The sequence below is a fragment of the Corvus kubaryi genome, unplaced genomic scaffold (genome assembly GCF_017639235.1).
Source record: "Corvus kubaryi isolate FWS band 111438036 unplaced genomic scaffold, C.kubaryi_AGA036_p1.0 66, whole genome shotgun sequence".
NCBI classification, from domain to species: Eukaryota; Metazoa; Chordata; class Aves; order Passeriformes; family Corvidae; genus Corvus; species Corvus kubaryi.
In genome coordinates this window covers 33,816,824-33,834,284 of record NW_024582054.1, presented here as the reverse complement: position 1 = coordinate 33,834,284, position 17,461 = coordinate 33,816,824, and the positions used below count along the sequence as shown (strand labels likewise).

General features: G+C 50.5%; 1 protein-coding gene across 4 annotated transcripts in view; it reads right to left on the bottom strand.

Moving 5' to 3' along the window:
- Window positions 1-17,461, bottom strand: part of FERMT2 (FERM domain containing kindlin 2) — a 49,855-nt gene that overhangs the window by 31,789 nt on the left and 605 nt on the right. For all 4 annotated transcript variants that reach the window (XM_042047268.1, XM_042047269.1, XM_042047270.1 and 1 more), the window contains exon 2: window positions 16,749-16,917. In XM_042047268.1, coding sequence (XP_041903202.1) covers window positions 16,749-16,917 — 169 coding nt within the window. The remainder of the gene's footprint in view (window positions 1-16,748; window positions 16,918-17,461) is intronic.

The following is a 17,461-nucleotide window of genomic DNA, read 5'->3' as shown; positions in this document are numbered from 1 at the left end:
GATATATGACATAATATTTTATTTAGTAATATAATAATTCTGTTTTCAGCTCCAGATCCCCCTGTGATCCTGGATTTCCATCATGGAACACCAGTTTAACCCAAATTAAAACCACCAGCTGACGTTTATTCCAACAGCTCCTGTCTCCATCCTTCAGAACCGCAGAGCACCAGCCAGAAAGCCAGGAGCAATTCCAGAGAACTGGAGTATTTCCAGGATTAGGCGAAGTCCCAGCAGACACAATGCCAAAGGGACTGGAGGTACCAAGGAACACACTCCAGCACCAACATCATCGTGGGATTCTTGATGTCCTGTACAGGAGTTGGACTGGATGATCCTCGTGGTTCCCTCCCAGCTCAGGATATTCCATGATTGTTTGATAAGTAAAGATTATCCCCAAGAGCCACATCTGAATTAAACCGAGATGAGAACAATGTGACAAATGAACTTTTGTCTGTCCCTATCTCAAAACAGGATCTCGAGCTCGGGGTTACTGAGAGAACCCAGCAAGAGCTGGATTTTTCCTCTGAACTCCTGGTTTAATGGCACAATCAGGACTGCAGAAAGTGGAAACGTTCAGCTGGACTTTTCAACAGCTTTGTACAATCAAATTAAACAAAACCAAATATAGAAAAGCATGCAAACTTGCACAAGCCTTGTCTACCCGGAAAAAAATCCAAGAAATCATTACAATGGACTCTGGTAATGAAGTCCAACTTCTGCCCTACTGAAAGCTGAACGAATTGGCACCAAAAATCAGGGGGAGGAAAAAACCAAAGGCATTTGGAACCCGTAACATTTATGCCTAACAGAAGGGGATTTGGGTTTACACTGCAGATTAACCATTCAGGCCACAGCACAAAAACAACTCCTCGGGCCTGAGAGTAATTAACACTTTCAATTAACAGCGAGATGTTGGTTCTAGCAGGAAGGGGAAGGTCTGTGCCTGTCCCATGGGGTAGTTATATATAAAAGAGGCTGGCAAATGTTTAGCAGCTGCTTTGTGGGGTTGAGTTTTACACAATGACAAGAGCCGTGGGGGCTCTGCAAGGATCCAGGATTGCCTGGAGCAATCCCTGCAGGCCAGGGAATGCCAGCAGCCTGCTTAAATCTGATCAAAGGTTTATAAACCTTCACCAGAGTCCCAATTCATGAGTTACTGATTTGTTGGGGTTACAGCTTCATAACAAGGCTTAATATTCCAGCTCAGGCTCCTCTCATCTACTACCATCAGTCACTTCCTATTTATCAACCTATCATATTCATCAACTTACTCGTATTTATCAGCTATTATCAATTTATCAGCTGGCCACTCATTTTTCAGAGCTCAGGTAAGTCTCCAAGTACTGCAAATTCATCTTAGAGATCCCAGACCTGGAATTTAAAAGTTTACTACAGGTTGCAAATCTCAGTGGTGTTTGTAGATGCGGCAGCTCCTCTGAGCTGCTGAGTGTGATGGATATGGAACTGCTAGAGCGAGTCCGGAGGAAGGTCACCAAACTGAGCAGAGGGATGGAGCACCTCTGCTATGAGGAAAAGCTGGGAGAATTGGGATTGTTCAGCCTGGAGAAAAGCAGCTTTGAGTTGACCTAACTGTGACCTTCCAGTACCTGAGGAAGCTACAAGAAAGATGGAGAGAAACTATTGATAAAGGATGGAGTGCCAGGACACAGGGAATGGCTTCCCAGTGCCAGAGGGCAGGGATGGATGGGAGATTGGGCAGGAATTCTTCCCTGTGAGGGTGGGGAGGCCCTGGCACAGGGTGTCCAGAGAAGCTGTGGCTGCCTTTGGATCCCTGGAAATGTCCCAGGCCAGGTTGGACGGGGCTTGGAGCAGCCTGGGCTAGTGGAAGGTGTCCCTGCCCATGGCAGGGGATGGTACTGGATGGGCTTTGTTGTCCCTTCCCACCCAAACCCTTTCAGGATTTTACTGAATGAGCTGCACACGTGTAAGGGTCACAAGGAATCACTGCCACCCTTCCAGGCAAGGAATCCCCCAGGTGAAGGCAGCAGGGATGAGGAGGCTGGAGCTGTCAGCATCAGCTGGAGCATGGGCTGGGCTCAGGGAACTCCAGGAGCCCAACCCCAGCAGCAACACCCTCGGGAAAGGGAAGCACGGTGCTTCCTTCCCGGCCTCAAAAATAAACCCTGCTCCCTGCTCCCCCACCTTCCCCTGCAGCCTGAACCCAAAGCTCTGGAGCCTGGGAGGGCTGGGATTTTTTTTTTCCAGGAAGAACCTGGTGTTGCATTTGCCTCCCAGAACTGTGCCAAGAGGCAGCGACGTGCACGAGGGACGTTTAGGACATTTTGTACAGCAAAACCCACGGAGCTGTTCCCCTTGGAAAGCCATCCAGACAGTCCTGGGAATGCAAGAGGCATCTTAAATCACACAAATGGCTGCAGGGACCTCTGTGAGGGCAGAACAGTGAGAGAAGGAGTGAAGGGCTGCTCTATAAAGTGTTTTAAACCTGAAACATCCTCAGCTTTCAATCCACGCCGGCGCCTGGCCGCAGTCACATCCCGCCAGCTTGTCCAGCACGAATTACAATTGCAGATTTTAATTCCCACAGCCACCACTAAATTCCCATCTAGAATCCAGGCAGCAGCAGTAAGTCTGAATCAAGATGCACATGGGGTGTGTTTTAATTCTGTGCTTTCTGTGCTCGCTGTCGCACAGAGACCCACGAACACAATCAGCATTCAAGCAGCAAGGCTGAATCTGGGTGAAGGGCAAAGAAAATCGAGGCAGCCCTACCTGATAGCCCATTTATCCCATTTATCCCAGGACTTGGCTGCTCCTAAATGCTCTCTCTCTGCCAATCCATGGGTTTTTAAAGTCCCTTTCCTGCTGCAGCAGCTATTGAAGCTCCTTCCTGCAGAAGCACTGCCGTCACTTGGCAGCTTCTCCGGGCCAGCTTAGGACTTACAAGCAGTAGGATACGAGTCTCCAGTGCTGTATAAACACCGTATTTTCCTTGTTATTTTGGGATATCCCCTATTGCAGATGGGCTCTCCTTCCGTGCACTGCTCAGGACAACAGAGCCCTGATACAACTGAATAAATCCCTTTTTTTCCACCCTTCCCAGTGCATGGTTAAATCCCACTGGATGGGTATTTGGAAGGCAGGGGTGGTTTCCACCTCTGGGAGAGGCTTTCCTGGGGCGGCACCAGATTGCCTTTCACACCCACATCCAGGACTAAATCCATAGGGCAGCTAAGACCCTGCAAATGCCTCCATCACCTTAATTATGAACCTGGGGGTTCATAATAAATAATGAAAAAGCTCCTGCATAAGCTTGAGTAGGTACAGAGGGAATTCTGCAAGCCTGCCTGGGATGGATCACAGATTTTTGGTGGATTTTTGGACACAGAGGATTTGTAGGTGACACTGTTTTCCCTGGAATTCTCTCCACCTTCAGAGAGGCAATGGAAGCAGCTGGAGCAGAGGCTGCAGCTCATTCCTTAATTATAAATGATGGCTTTTAGAGCAAGGGATTTGAATCTTCAGCATTCCCACAGGAACAATCCGAAGGACCATCCTCCTCTGGGGCAAACATGCCAGAGCCAAAAGCCATCCATCCCTCTGGGGGGTTTTCCATAGGAGCAGAATTAGCTCCACAGCTTTCCCTGGCTCTTTCCCAGGGGTGGGTTTAATCAGGATTATCCAGCTCTGGTTTAGGCACACTTGGGAAGCTGAGGTGGCAAAATGCCTTTCCATTATCTCAAATTTATATATATATATAAAAATATACCCAAATATATATTTAAACATATATTTTATATATATAATATATAAAATACATCATATATATTATGCATATAAACATACACACACACACTTACCCCACACACATATATATATAAAAATATGCACCTATAAAGCAGAGACAAAACCAAATTATATGCACATACCATTACAGATAAACACACAAAATATATGCATATAAAAATAGATCCACATATATCCACACAAATATATATATAAAAATGCCATATATATATCCAAGATACAGTGCAGGGACCAAAACCAACTCACAAGCCAAGCATTTCCTCTTGCAAAAAGTCGTTTTTGTACCTGATAATCTACCTGGAAAACACGAAACCAACCCCAAAATTTCCACCTTTTCACTGAGTTTGGTGCAGACGGGCTGAAACTCCTCGAGGGTTTTTGTAAGAAAATTAAAATAAAAGTGGTCACTTTCCTTTTTTTTTTGGTGATTTCTGAATTTTAAAATTAATATGCACTTCACACTGAATTGAAAAAATACAGATGTGGACAAAGCACGGAGTGCAGGCAGCTGATTAAAGTACCTTTAAACACAAACTCCTGCTGATAACACCTTAATCCAGCCCTCACAGCTCCAAGGGCTCTCCAAACCCTGGGCTGGGTGTCGGCTGCATCCACACCCCTCCTGGGAAGCTGGAGGGGGAGGAAAACTCCTTCCAAGGAGAAGAGACTTCCAGCAATAAACAGCTGGGAATGCCCTGGGGGAGCTCAGGGATGGGGGATACCCTCTCCTGCTCCCTCAGGATGCAGTGCACAGCTCCCCAGCATGGAAAACAAGGCAAAAGTGTTAAAAAAGTTGGGGAGGAGAGAAATTTAAGACTAAAAGTGAAAAAAAAAGAGAAAAAAACCCAACAACCAACCACCAAAAATCATTGTACAGAACCTCGTGTGGTTGCTCTAGTTGGTTTTCCATGTGTCCATGAGGGGGGAAGGTGCAGCTTCACAGCACTTGCAGAATCAGGGAATTGGGCAAATATTCCTAAAATATTCAGAAAGACTAAAAAAAACCAGCTAATTTGGTGCATGGAGCAGGAGAGCAGTGCTGGGAAAGGGGAAGGGCAAAGAAGAGGGAAGGGGGAAAAGAGGATGGGGAAGGGAAGGGAAGGGAAGGGAAGGGAAGGGAAGGGAAAGGAAAAAAGAATGAAAGAATGAGAGAATGAAAGAACGAGAAAAAGAAAGAAAAAGAGAAAAAGAGAAGAAGAGAAGAAGAAGAGAAAGAAGAGAAAAAGAGAAAAAAGAAAAAGAGGAAAAGAGAAAAAGAGAAGAAGAGAAGAAGAGAAGAAGAGGAGAAAAAGAGAAAAGAAATATCCTGAGTTGGCAGGGACAAACAAAGATCATCAAATCCAACGTCTGGACCTGCACAGGACACCCCAATAATCAAGAGAGTTGCTGAAAGTCCCAAAGATGCCAAAGAGTTTTCTTAAAATAGATATACTTCTTTTTATTTATATTTATTTGTAGTGGTTATATATTTATTTTATATAAACATATATGTAACAAGTGTAACACTCATCTGTGCAGCTGAACCCACTGCTCTCTCCAGGGGAGGCTCCCTCCAACCTCCTCACTGCTCCCACTGACCTCTTGAAGGAATCTGGAAACCCAGATTCCTCCAAGCATGCCAAAGCCACTCCTTCCAGGATAATTGTGGAGCAAAAAAAGAAGAAAAATTTAAAACCAGAGCTATTTTCATTTATCATGAGTCCAGCAGAAATGCTGATGTGTTTTGCTGGGTGACACAGTCGCTGTCTTGGGGCAAAATCTATAATTTAGGGAAAATATGAGTCTTCTGGAGTGCACTGGAGTAGAGTCCCCTCCATCCCCCAACGGGGATTTAATTGCAGAGCAAAGTTCAAAATGGAACAAAAATCCCTCCAGCCTCTGGTCACAACACTTGAAACATCATTCTTTGAAACAGGGAGAGAAACAGCCCATGAAATTATCATCACTGATGTAAATAAAGCTGCAGCCAGGACAAACTGAGGCTCCCCCCTGAGAGGGGTTTTAAGCACATCTCCCACATGTATTTGACACATGTAATGGAAAATAACCTGTACAGCAGCCACCCTGCAGCCACCACCTGTGGAAGGGCTTTTATCCACGGATAAACATGGAATGGTACCAGAAATTCTCCTGGATCTGCCACCATGGGCAACTCTCACCATTGTTTTCATGGACTCATGGGATGGTTTGGGTTGGAAGGGACCTTAAAGCCCATCCCATTCCAACCCCTGCCATGGGCAGGGACACCTTCCACTAGCCCAGGGTGCTCCAAGCCCCGTCCAGCCTGGCCTTGGGCACTGCCAGGGATCCAGGGGCAGCCACAGCTTCTCTGGGCACCCTGTGCCAGGGCCTGCCCACCCTCACAGGGAAGAATTCCTTCCCAATATCCCATTTAACCTTGATCTGAGTGAAGCCATTCCCTGTGTCCTGTCCCTCCATGCCTTGTCCCCAGTCCCTCTCCAGCTCTCCTGGAGCCCCTTCAGGCCCTGCAAGAGGCTCTGAGCTCTCCCTGGAGCCTCCTCTTCTCCAGGTGAACACCCCCAGCTCTCCCAGCCTGGCTCCAGAGCAGAGGGCCTCCAGCCCTCAGAGCAGCTCCACGGCCTCCTCTGGACTTGTTCCAGCAGCTCAACGTCCTTCCTATGAGGATCCCAGAGCTGGGTGCAGCATTCCAGCGAAGTCCAAAGCACAAGGAACAAGTCACCTGCAGCCTCATCCTGCCTTGAGTTTACATCAGGAATGAGCTGGGACTAAAAAAAACCTCCTCTCTTTTAGTTTAAAACCATTCTCCCTTGTCCTATCACTATCTGCCCCTGGAAAATTTTCATCCTACTTTGTTTTCAGGAACACAAATATTCAGGAGATGATCCACACCCATCCATGGAGGTGCCCAAAACAGGGTGGACCTGTGCTGGAATTTCAGTCTGAGAAGAATATTTCTCACATGAAAAATAGTTTGACTTCATAAAAATAAAAACCAGCCACCAAACAAACACAGACAAAAGGAGCCTTGTTCCCAACTCTGTGATTCCATGAGCACGACCCAGATTGGGAGACCTCCCTCTTACCCCAGCGTGCCAGGGCACACGTTCATGGCAAAGTCCTGACGTCAAAGCCCTTGTGTAGTGGCACAGAGTGATTCAAGAGCAAGGAAAAAAGGAGGAGGGAGGGGAACAAAATCCCAGTGGAGGAGACTGAGCACATTGGGATGCAATGCTGCATGTGGACGTTCCATGTGTCTGTCCTTGTCAGGGAAATTACGGAGCGTCTGCTGCTAATGAGGGAACGCGCTAAGGCGCTGCTGGAAAAAGAACTGGGGTTCTTTTATTGCCTTTTACTGGGATTCTAAGTCAGCTTTGCAATGGAAAGTCCATGTCTTGATGAGGCAGGGGTGGTAACTGGAGTCCTGAAGAGCTGATACATCACCCTCAAATATCCCAAAACGCTGCTCCTGGAAGGGCTCAAGATGCTCAGCCCATGGGCTACAGGGAGAAGAGCAAATCCCAACAAGCCTGAAAGCCACTGTTTTTCTAAAGTAAACTCGAGGAAGGAAGCTCTTTCCAGTGTTAATAGGATTGCTCAATTAGCTTACTTGAAAGTTTATTAACTTGGATTGCATCTTGTCCCACCCCCTGCCATGGGCAGGGACACCTCCCACTATCCCAGGTTGCTCCAAGCCCCATCCAGCCTGGCCTTGAACACTTCCAGGGATGGGGCATCACGGCTTCCTGCAACATTTTCCCTGTAATTTTAAGCTTTTCAGCTATTTGGTAGCTTTATGTTCCATTTAAATGCTTGCACAGCCATACCCAACCCTGTCTAAATCCCTGAGCAGGAAGAGTTTTCCCATGATGCTGAACCCAGCTGGAATATTGGGAAACTCTCCAGAGGAGCTGAGAGCTGAGGTCACCTCAGCTCCCCAAAACCCCCAGCACTGATGGGCTCAGGCAGGTCTTTGCCAGTGGTGTACAGAATTCCTTTAAATCCCTGCACCAGCAACCCAGAGAAATATGGATTACTCATTTTTCTGTGGCAGGGAAGAAAGGAAAGCAAGGGTGGATTATTATTTTTTTAATTGGATTTTTTTGAAACAGGATCTCTGCAACCTCATTTTGCCAACTGTTCCCCCCCCCATTCATCAAGCAGCTCTCCAGAGGAGGCTTTCACTGGCTGCCTCCATGGAATCACGAGAAATGGCAGAAAACTCGATTAAGGAGTGTGGTTTCCATGATTCATCCAGCACAAAATAGGAAGCATTGGGCAGAAATGCTGCAGCAGAGGAAGGAAGGAAGGAAAAGCACTTCTCCAGGGAGCTGTCCTGAGGAGCAGCCCAGCCTCCCTCACCCTCCAGCCCTGGATCACGGCTCCCTTCCCTCTCCAAAAAGGACAAGTGTCCCATGGTGACAGCAGCCTGCAGTCCTGACTCATCCCCAAGGAATGTGCAAGCCAGAGGAGCTGGTCCTGCCAAAAAGACATCACACCCAGTAAGGGAGCCAGAGGACGTGTATTGGGATGGATGATGCATCAGGCAGGGAAATGAGGATGATGGGCAACCTGAATTCCCAAGCTTGAATTCCCAACCTCTCACCAGGCAACTCCCCAAGTGCCTTAATGATGGTTAATCTCTGGTTAAAGCTTAGATCCCTGGAAAGTGAGGCTTGGAGCCTCAGGCTACCTCAGGCAGCCTCACCTCACTCCATAATTTTAAGTGTTGATCCTTCTCTTGCAGATCCAGGTGAGATCATGGTCTGAAGAACAGGGCCCTGGCACAGGGTGCCCAGAGCAGCTGTGGCTGCCCCTGGGTCCCTGGAAGTGTCCAAGGCCAGGTTGGACAGGGCTTGGAGCAACCTGGGATAGTGGGAGGTGTCCCTGCCCGTGGCAGGGGGTAGAGTGGGATGGGATTTAAAGTCCCTTCCAAGCTGAACCATTCCATGATTCCATGATTTCTGTTTGGTTCTGCCTGTTGCCCCAAGCTCACTAATGAACACAAAACACTTTTAAAGAACTCTAACACCTCCAACCTTGAGCTTGGATCTGCCTCACCCACCACAGGGCCAGGTCCTGGCACTAAAGCCCTGGGGCAGGACATGAGGGATGGGGACAATTCCTGCTGCAGGAGCTCTGCAGCAAAGCTCTGTGGAGCATCAGCCAGGAAGGAAAGTCGAGCAAGACAGGGACAGAGTTTCTTCCAGGCAATTTCATAAAGCCCAGACTTTCTAATTGAATTGGAGTTTCAGCAATTAACCCTTCCCAAAGCACATGTGCCTGCAGGGAGCAGGGGAAAATAAAGAAAGCAACCACCAGCCAAGCAGGTGTAATGGGCTGGGAAGAGATTTAAAATCCATTGGCAAGATGGATTTTTTGGGTGCTTTCAGGATGTTCTGCAAGCTAAAAGTCAGCTGAGGTTGTAAAGGGGAAGGTTTCTGCAACTGCTGGTGGGGCTGTTTTTCTGTGTGCATCCCCTCCCAGTGTTGCTCTCAACCTGTTGGCCAAATTCAGCCACATTTTACCAAAAAGTGGAGGTCTCCCAAGATCCCACCTGGTCTGGAAGAGAGGGATCAGTGCTGGCACAGGGCCATGCCATGCACACAGCCCTCAGGTGAGGTTCACATCGGAACGGCCACAGAGTGGGAGCTGCATGCAGAGGTGTTGAAATCTTGCTGGAAAATGGGTGAATGAAAGAAAAAGCAAGATCAGTACACCAGAAAGAAAAATAAATAAATAAAAAAGCTTTCCCCTGATTTTCTGGGCACTTGTCATATCCTGCCCCATCAGTTCTGGCTGGTGGGAGCTCCAGCCCACATGAGAGCAATGTGTCAAAAGCAAACCTGGGCAAGAAAACTAAATTACAGCAACTCTGCTCAAACTCCATCCAGCAGGAATTTGGGGGTATCAGCATTTTTCCAAATTACACACCATAAACCCCTGAAAGCCGCTGGAACATTCAGAACTGAATTCCACCAGCTGAGTTTTGCTCTGTTTTGTTTCTCTGCCCCTTTCTAAGCAGTCAATTAATTCACATTTCAGAGTGAGAATGAAGAAATGCAGCTTTCTCCAAGATGTTTTCATACCACGAGACTTTTCCCCCCAAGCACACCCAGGGCTGGATGCTGGGTTGAAGTCAGTGAGCTCCACAAGGGCTGCAAATCTCCTTCCTTCCCCTCATCTGTCAGAAAAACCACCACTAAAAAAACTCCCCCAACACCCAAACCAGAAGCTGGCGGTGCTGGTGTCCCTGGTGATGTTGAAATGACTGAAGTTTGCAGTGCAAATAACCCCTTATCTTTCCCAACTCAGTAAACATTCCCCACATCCACAATTTCAGGCAGTTATCCACGACCCTTTTTTTTTTAATCACATCAAAGACCAAGGGTTAAAATCCAGGTGCCTGGTTTGCTGAATCATGGAGTCACAGAGTGGTTGGGGTTGGAAGGGACATTAAAAACCATTTAATTCCACCCCAAGAGACACCTTCCAGTGGACCAGGGTGCTCCAAGTCCAACCTGGCATTGAACATTTCCAGGGATTCTATTCTGAGTATAATTTGAGTTTTTATACAGTTCAGACTCAGACAGATGCCTGGGTGAAAGACAAGCCCTGATGGAGAAGAAAAGGAAAGAAAAAGGGAAAGAAAAAAAAAAGGTATGAAAAAAAAAAGAGGAAGTGTGTGAATGTGATGATTTCTATGATTTTCCAGCTCCCCACACTGGCTTCCCCACGCGCCTTATGTCAAATCGAAACCTGAGGGAGCTGGAAGAGGAAACTACTGATTTGGGCTGGGTGGGAGCAGCAAACCCAACAATTTCCTGTCTGTGGTGGGACAAACCCAGGCTCTGGGATCTGCGGGAACGCTGACACTGCCTCCCACCCCGCGCTCCTTCCCCTCCCACTGGGACCTGCAAGCTCAGCGTGGCTCTTTCAAGCCGAATCAGATGGTTCACCGTGACAGAACTTAAAAAAAAAAATTAAATAAAAATACAATCTTAATTGTTTTGGCTCTTAAAGAATCCTCATCACTCTGAGTACAAATATTAATTGCCGTGACTGCAGCTCGGAGCTGCCTCTATGTGGCTTTTACCTCCCCCCACCCTGAATTCCTCTGGTCATTGGCAGCTCAGCTGAATATTCCACTCAGGCTCACAAAGAGGACTTTATCTGAGCCACGATCATTCTGAGCCCACGTAGGAGCTTCCTGCAGCCCAAAGCTGGATGTAAAGGAACGAGCTGGTCCCTTATGGATCAATGTGCACAGCTGGAGTGTGTGTTAACAGCACTGGCACGCTGTCACTTAAATGTCACCAAAAATGTGCTGTTTGGAGGGTGAGGATCAGCACAGGCTGTGAGCAAAGGGGTTAATCAAGTGGCAATATGGAAATGCAGGGAATGGGAGCAGCTCTGCTGGGCTGCTGGAGGATGCTGCTGAAGTGGGAGCAGCTCTACAGGGAGCATCCAGCAGCTTCCAGGGTACCAATTCCAACTCAGAACAGCCCAAAATCCTGCCTGAATCTGGAGCAGGAGGACTTTTGTGCTCAGCAGGTGCCAGATCCCCCTCTGTGCTCACCATCCCACTGCCCAACAGCTGTGCAAGTTTTGCTGTTTAAAAGCTTGGGAAGAAATTTTCCAGGGAAATCTGGAGCGGGGTCAGTGCCTGCCCAAACCACAGCAGCCTGGGCTGCCTCCAGCAGCCAACACCACCCCCATTTGTGACATTATTTGGGACAAGTTCTCAGCACCCAGCCCCAGGGGGAACATAAACAGCTCCTGGAGGATTGAATGGCACTTGGAGTCCTCTCATGGACGTCATGAAAAGCAACTCTGAGGAGTGACCACTGCTGATTTTGAAGGAAAAAAAGAAATCCTTCTCATCTCAGGTGACAACTGATGGGCAGATGAGCACCTGTGGATGTCCCATGTGAAGGTGCCCAGGTGACATCGTGGGCACAGATTGGAGGAACACCCTGAGCTCATGCCTGGCACCAAGTACTGATGCTCAGACACCTAATTTTGGAAAGTGTGGCTGCAATAAGAGAATCCCAGAATGGTCTGGGTGGGAAGGGACCTTAAAGCCCATCCAGTTACACCCCCTGCCCATGGGCAGGGACACCTTCCACTGTCCCAGGCTGCTCCAAGCCCCGTCCAGCCTGGCCTTGGACACTTCCAGGGATCCAGGGACAGCCACAGCTTCTCTGGGTACCCTGTGCCAGGGCCTCCCCACCCTCCCAGGGAAGAACTTCTTCCCAATATCCAATCTACCCTTTTCCAGTTAAAAGCCATTGCCCCTTGTCCTGTCTCTCCATCCCTTGTCCCCAGTCCCTCTCCAGCTCTCCTGGAGCCCCTTTAGGCCCTGCAAGGGGCTCTGAGCTCTCCCTGGAGCCTTCTCTTCTCCAGGTGAACACCCCCAGCTCTCCCAGCCTGGCTCCAGAGCAGAGGGGCTCCAGCCCTCAGAGCAGCTCCACGGCCTCCTCTGGACTTGCTCCAGCAGCTCCACGTCCTTCCTATGAGGATCCCAGAGCTGGGTGCAGCATTCCAGCGAAGTCCAAAGCACAAGGAACAAGCCACCTACAAAACAAACCCTGCAGCCTCATCCTGCCTTGTGTTTACAACAGGAATGAGCTGGGACAAGGACGCCGGATTTCTCTCCCATAGCCTTAAGCTGTTCCCAGGAGTTCACACCAGTTGCAAGGCAAAGAATTTCCCCAGCGAGTCTCAAGAGGGCCTGGAGTGTTTGTAAGCACTGCAAAACCTCAGACACAAACCTGGGCAAATCAATGACGCTGCACTTTGGTGGTGTTTTATTCATAAACCTTTCAGGGGTCCATTAAGGAGAGGAGACTTCACAGGCAGAACAACACTCCTATTAGAATTGATCTTGCAAGGAGTGGTGCTGAAATCCTTGGAAGATAACACACAAAGTCTATTTGATGGTGAAAAGAGCCCCTGGGGTGAATCCCAGACACGAATTCCAGACACATTTGAAGGCTGAAACCACTTTAAAAAAGAGCTTAAAGTGCTACAACCAAAACTTTGCATGGACCAACTCCTGTGCCAGTCCTCAGGTGACATCCCACCCTCTCCAAGGTGATACAAAGCAGATAGAGGAGGAGCTGCCAAAGGGAATATGGAGTTTAAACCAGTTGCACAAACCCTTATCCAGGCTGAGATTCACAAAAAACCCAAAGGCTGCAGGAGCTGTCATCACTGCCTGCCATTATCAGCCTGTCTGAGGGCAGAGGCTTTGCTCTGACATTTATTCATGTCAGCTCTCCTGCCCATCCCAGGTCCATAAAATAGGGATGCCACCACACTACCCATCCTTGACCCCTTTTGGTCCAGAAGGACATCTGTAATTCCAAATCTTGCTGGGTTTTTTTCACTCGCTTATCTATTTTCCTCAGGTACAAGCCCAAAAAGATGCTCAGTGCTCCCAGCAAATTCCAGGAGCTGGAGTTGACTGCCACCCATATCCTGCGTGTAAAAGAATCCCAGAGAGAAATCCACATTTCCATCACAAAACTTCTATGCACGGACTTTCTGAATCTGCTCAATGCACATTTAGGTCATCTGTCTTAAGCTGTGCCTCTGTCAGACACCATTTGTCCCCCCTGCCCTGTTTCTGTCAGCTATTCCTTTATTCCCACGACCAGACAGAGCATCCCCCATATATCCCACAGAATTCCATAAACCCCACAGAGCTCCTCCCAAGCACGTTTCAAAAAAAGCAGGATTTTTAAAATTCCATGTGTTTAAAACAGCCTCAAGTTGATAACAACAATAACCTGCGTTCACTTCCTTCCTTCCTTCCTCTGCTCCCAGTGATTTTAAGCTTTATTTTTTTTTGTTTGTAAGTCAATAGTGGCAAAATTCCTAAAAAACCCTGAGCGAGCACCAGGAGCTTCCAGCACAGACCCCAACCCTCACAGAGCAACTAAATGCTGCTGCTCTTAAAACCTCAGCACTTTTTTTGCTTATTTTTCAGGGATGACTTTGCCAAGAACTTGGCACGGCTCAGTTAACAAGAGCGGCTTAATCCAGCGGGTGATGAATAACAGGGGAGCCAACAGGTCATTGCAATTCACTTGAGTTACCAGAATCCCTATCTGCTGCTTGGGCTTTCTCCAATCCCTGCCTGCATTAGCCACGGATTTTAATTGCCTATTCCCAAAGAGTCCGACCGCAGCCGCTCTGCGCAAGCAAGGACCGAGCCCGTGGGATTTATGGATAGCTGCAGCCCCTGGCAATTAAGGAGGAGAGACTCTGCTGGATTCCTGCTTCATCCCAACAGGATATTTACTGCACTTTTTCTCCTACAAGCATCAATAAATACTAATGGAAATCAAGGTTTTTCCCTTTTCCAAGCTCTGCATGCTGCTGGGAGGAGGGAAGGCATTTCCCCCCCCGTTCACTAATGGTGAACAGCTTCTACCACCACTCTACAACCAGAGTGTGGCTGATCTGCTGCAAATTTCCACTGACGTCCTAAACTTCACTGGAACTATGTGAAGGCCACAGAAATCTACTTTCCAAAGCCTGCAGGATTTGTCCCAAAGGATGGAGCAGGCAAACCCCAGCCCAAGGCACTGACCCGCCTTCCTTCCTCCCCCTGCAGCGTGCAAGCGGAACAGTCCACGGGGGATCCCACAGGGAAACCCAGAACTGCAAGGAAACTTTATTTTTAGGAAATTTCCTTAAAACTCACAGCAGAAAATCCGCTTGGCAGGAGAAGAATAAATTTTTTAACACTGAAAGTTGTTGAAATAATTAAATAAACAGCAGCAGGGACAGAGCAATGTCAGGGAGGAAAAGGTTAAAAATGCAGGGAAAGGGTTTCAATGTGGAAAAATTGCAAAATGAATTTATGTGGAGATGAAGCAGCCCAGAGGCTGGATGAAGGGAGGCATTGAGGAGCACGGGAGGATGAGGAACGAGCCCCGTCCCACCCCGCTCTGCTAAATCCGAACCCGCTCAACTGGCAGGAGCTCAAAGAAGAGCCATAAAAATAATGAGAGGGCTGGAAGAGCTGACATGCAGGAAGATTAAAAGGAACTAAATACGTATAGCTTGGCCGGGCGACAAAAGCCAAGGGGAAAGGGAAGGCAACAGCCGGAGATATCCATGGATCTGACCATCCCGGGGAGGGAGGCACTGCGGTTGAGCCCCCCGGGGAGCTCCATCCCCTCTCCCCACGCCGCTGTGGCCGCCGCATTCCTTCCCTCTCATACAATCCCTAATTTAACAAGTGGAGAGGATCCGGGCAAACATTTGGGGGGGGATGGATTACGTCAGGAGCTAATTTAGGTCCTCGCTGGGCTCCGGCCCCCTGCACATGCCTGGCTTTCCACACACGCTTCAGCCCTGCATCTGCTCCGGCATCTCCCGACACCCAGCACCCAGGGGAGCATCGCTCCTTCACTCATGGGTGGGTTTTTTATCCCCTCTAGAAAGCGGGTTTGCTTTTTTCCCCAGCCACGGAGCGCTCAGCTTCAGCAAAACTTTCTGCACCTCCAGCGTTAGAGTAAAAAACCAGAATAAAATCAAGTTTTCGGGGAGTTCAGGCGCCCTCCAGCACGAGACCCTTTGATGCGAGCGCTCGCTTCCTTTCGAAACCCAGCGTATTTATATCCATCTCTTCCTTCCTGCGACTCCAGATAATTAATAAATCAAAAGCTAAGCACGGGGGAAGATGGGCTTTTTGAAGCCACACGCGGGCTCCGCAGCGGAGCGGGACCTGCAGCTGACAGCTCCGCTACTCCCACAGCCGCAGGCACGCGCGGGACCTCGCAATTAATATTTTATTTGAGCAATTACAGCCATCAGCCCGGGCTGCACCGCTGAGTAAACACAGCCGAGCCATAAAGAGCCGATAAAGAGACAAGGGGGAGGAGGTTCGGCGAGGCCGGGCTCCCCGCGTTCGGCGGGCACCGAGCCCCGGCCAAGGCCCGGCGTTCCCACGCGTCCCGGACAAACGGGCTCTTTGTCCAGGTGTGCACCCAAAGCCACCGCACACCGCCGTGTCCCCAGGGTCCCCTCGCCCACATCACCCCACTGATGGCCCCACGGACCCTCGGGAGCGCTTGCCTCGCACGGAACCGGCCGCAGCTCCAGGATGAAGTTTTGCCGTAAACTGTGGAGCGTCCATACACCCCCACCCCCATCCCGAAAATGGAGCTGTTTCCTAACTCTGTGTAAAATCCTGGGTGTGAAGCAGCCGGTGGACGGGGCTGAGACCCCGGGGCGGGGTAAAGTCTGGCTGGTGGAGGTGGTGAGAGGGGGAGTCTGGAAGGGTGCAGAGGGAGGGGGGCTGCTGGGGGCTGGGATGGGGGGCTAGGGCAGGGTGTGGGGACCTGGGGTGCTCCCTGGTGCTGGGAGCTAAGGCAGAGTACTGGGAGAGGGTGCTGGAGCTAAAACACAGTACTGGGGCAGGATGCTGGGACCTGGGGCAGGGTGCTGGGAGCCAAAGCACGGTACTGGGAGATGGTGCCGGAGCACAGTCCCGGGACAGGGTGCTGGGTGCTAAATCACAATACTGGAGCAGGGTTCTGGGTGCTGGAGCACAGCACTGGGTGCTCAGGCACTGTACTGGGGCAGGATGCTGGGAGCTAAAGCACAGTACTGGGAGAGGGTGCTGGGAGCTGAGGCAGGGTGCTGGGAGACAAAAATACAGTCCTGGAGCAGGGTGCTGGAGCTCTGTACTGGAGCAGAGGTGCTGGGAACTAAAGCAGGGTACTGGGTCAGGGTGCTAGGAGCTGAAGCACAGTACTGGAGCAGAGCGCTGGGAGCTAAACTGGGGTACTCAGGCACGGTACTGGGCAGGGTGCTGGGAGCTGGAGCATAATACTGGAGAAGAATGCTGGAAGCTGGGCACTGCACTGGAGCAGGATCCAGGGATTTAAAGCACAGTCCTGGAGCTGGGTGCTGAGCACTGGGAGGATGCCGGGCTGGTCGGGGAGTCCCGGGGCACTCACCGAGCTTCTCGACGAGGCGCAGCATGACGCCGCCGATGTGGATTTCGCCGGTGACCCGCAGGGTGACGTCGCGGCCCAGGTCGGTGACATGGACGCTCAGCTCCCACGTCCCGTCGGCGTAGCAGCCGTCCGGCATGCGGATCCCGTCCAGCGCCATGGCCCCGGCCTCCTGCGCCGCCGGCCGCGCCCGGCACGGAGCGGGAGCGGGATCAGCAGCGGCAGCGGGATGGGCCCGGCTGTGCCCGCTCCGCGCCCCGGGGCAGGGCTGGGGGCGCGGTGGGGCGGGATCGGGGCCGCAGCGCTGCCCCGCCGCCACCGCCGCCACTCCTGAGGGGCCGCCGCGGGAGGAGCAGCGCGGGAGGGCAGAGCGGGAGGCGGAGGGAGCGCGGGGAGGGAGGGAAGAGGAGGAGGAGGTGGGGGATAATAATTAAAGGAAAAACGCGCCTGTGGCTGCCGGGCCCCTTGGCCTTTTATGGAAGCGAAGGACGGAGCAAGTGGGGGCCGCTCCAACATCCGGGAATCGCCGGGGGGCGGCCCGGCCGGGATCGGCCCGGCCTGGCTTGGGATTGTCCCGGTTCGGCCCGGCCCGGCCCGGCCCGGCTCGGCTCGGCTCGGTTCAGCCCGGTTCGGCCGTGCCCATCCCGGCTCGGCCCTGCTCAGCCCAGCTCGGCTCATCCCGGCTCGGCTCTGCCTGGCTCATCCCGGCTCGGCTC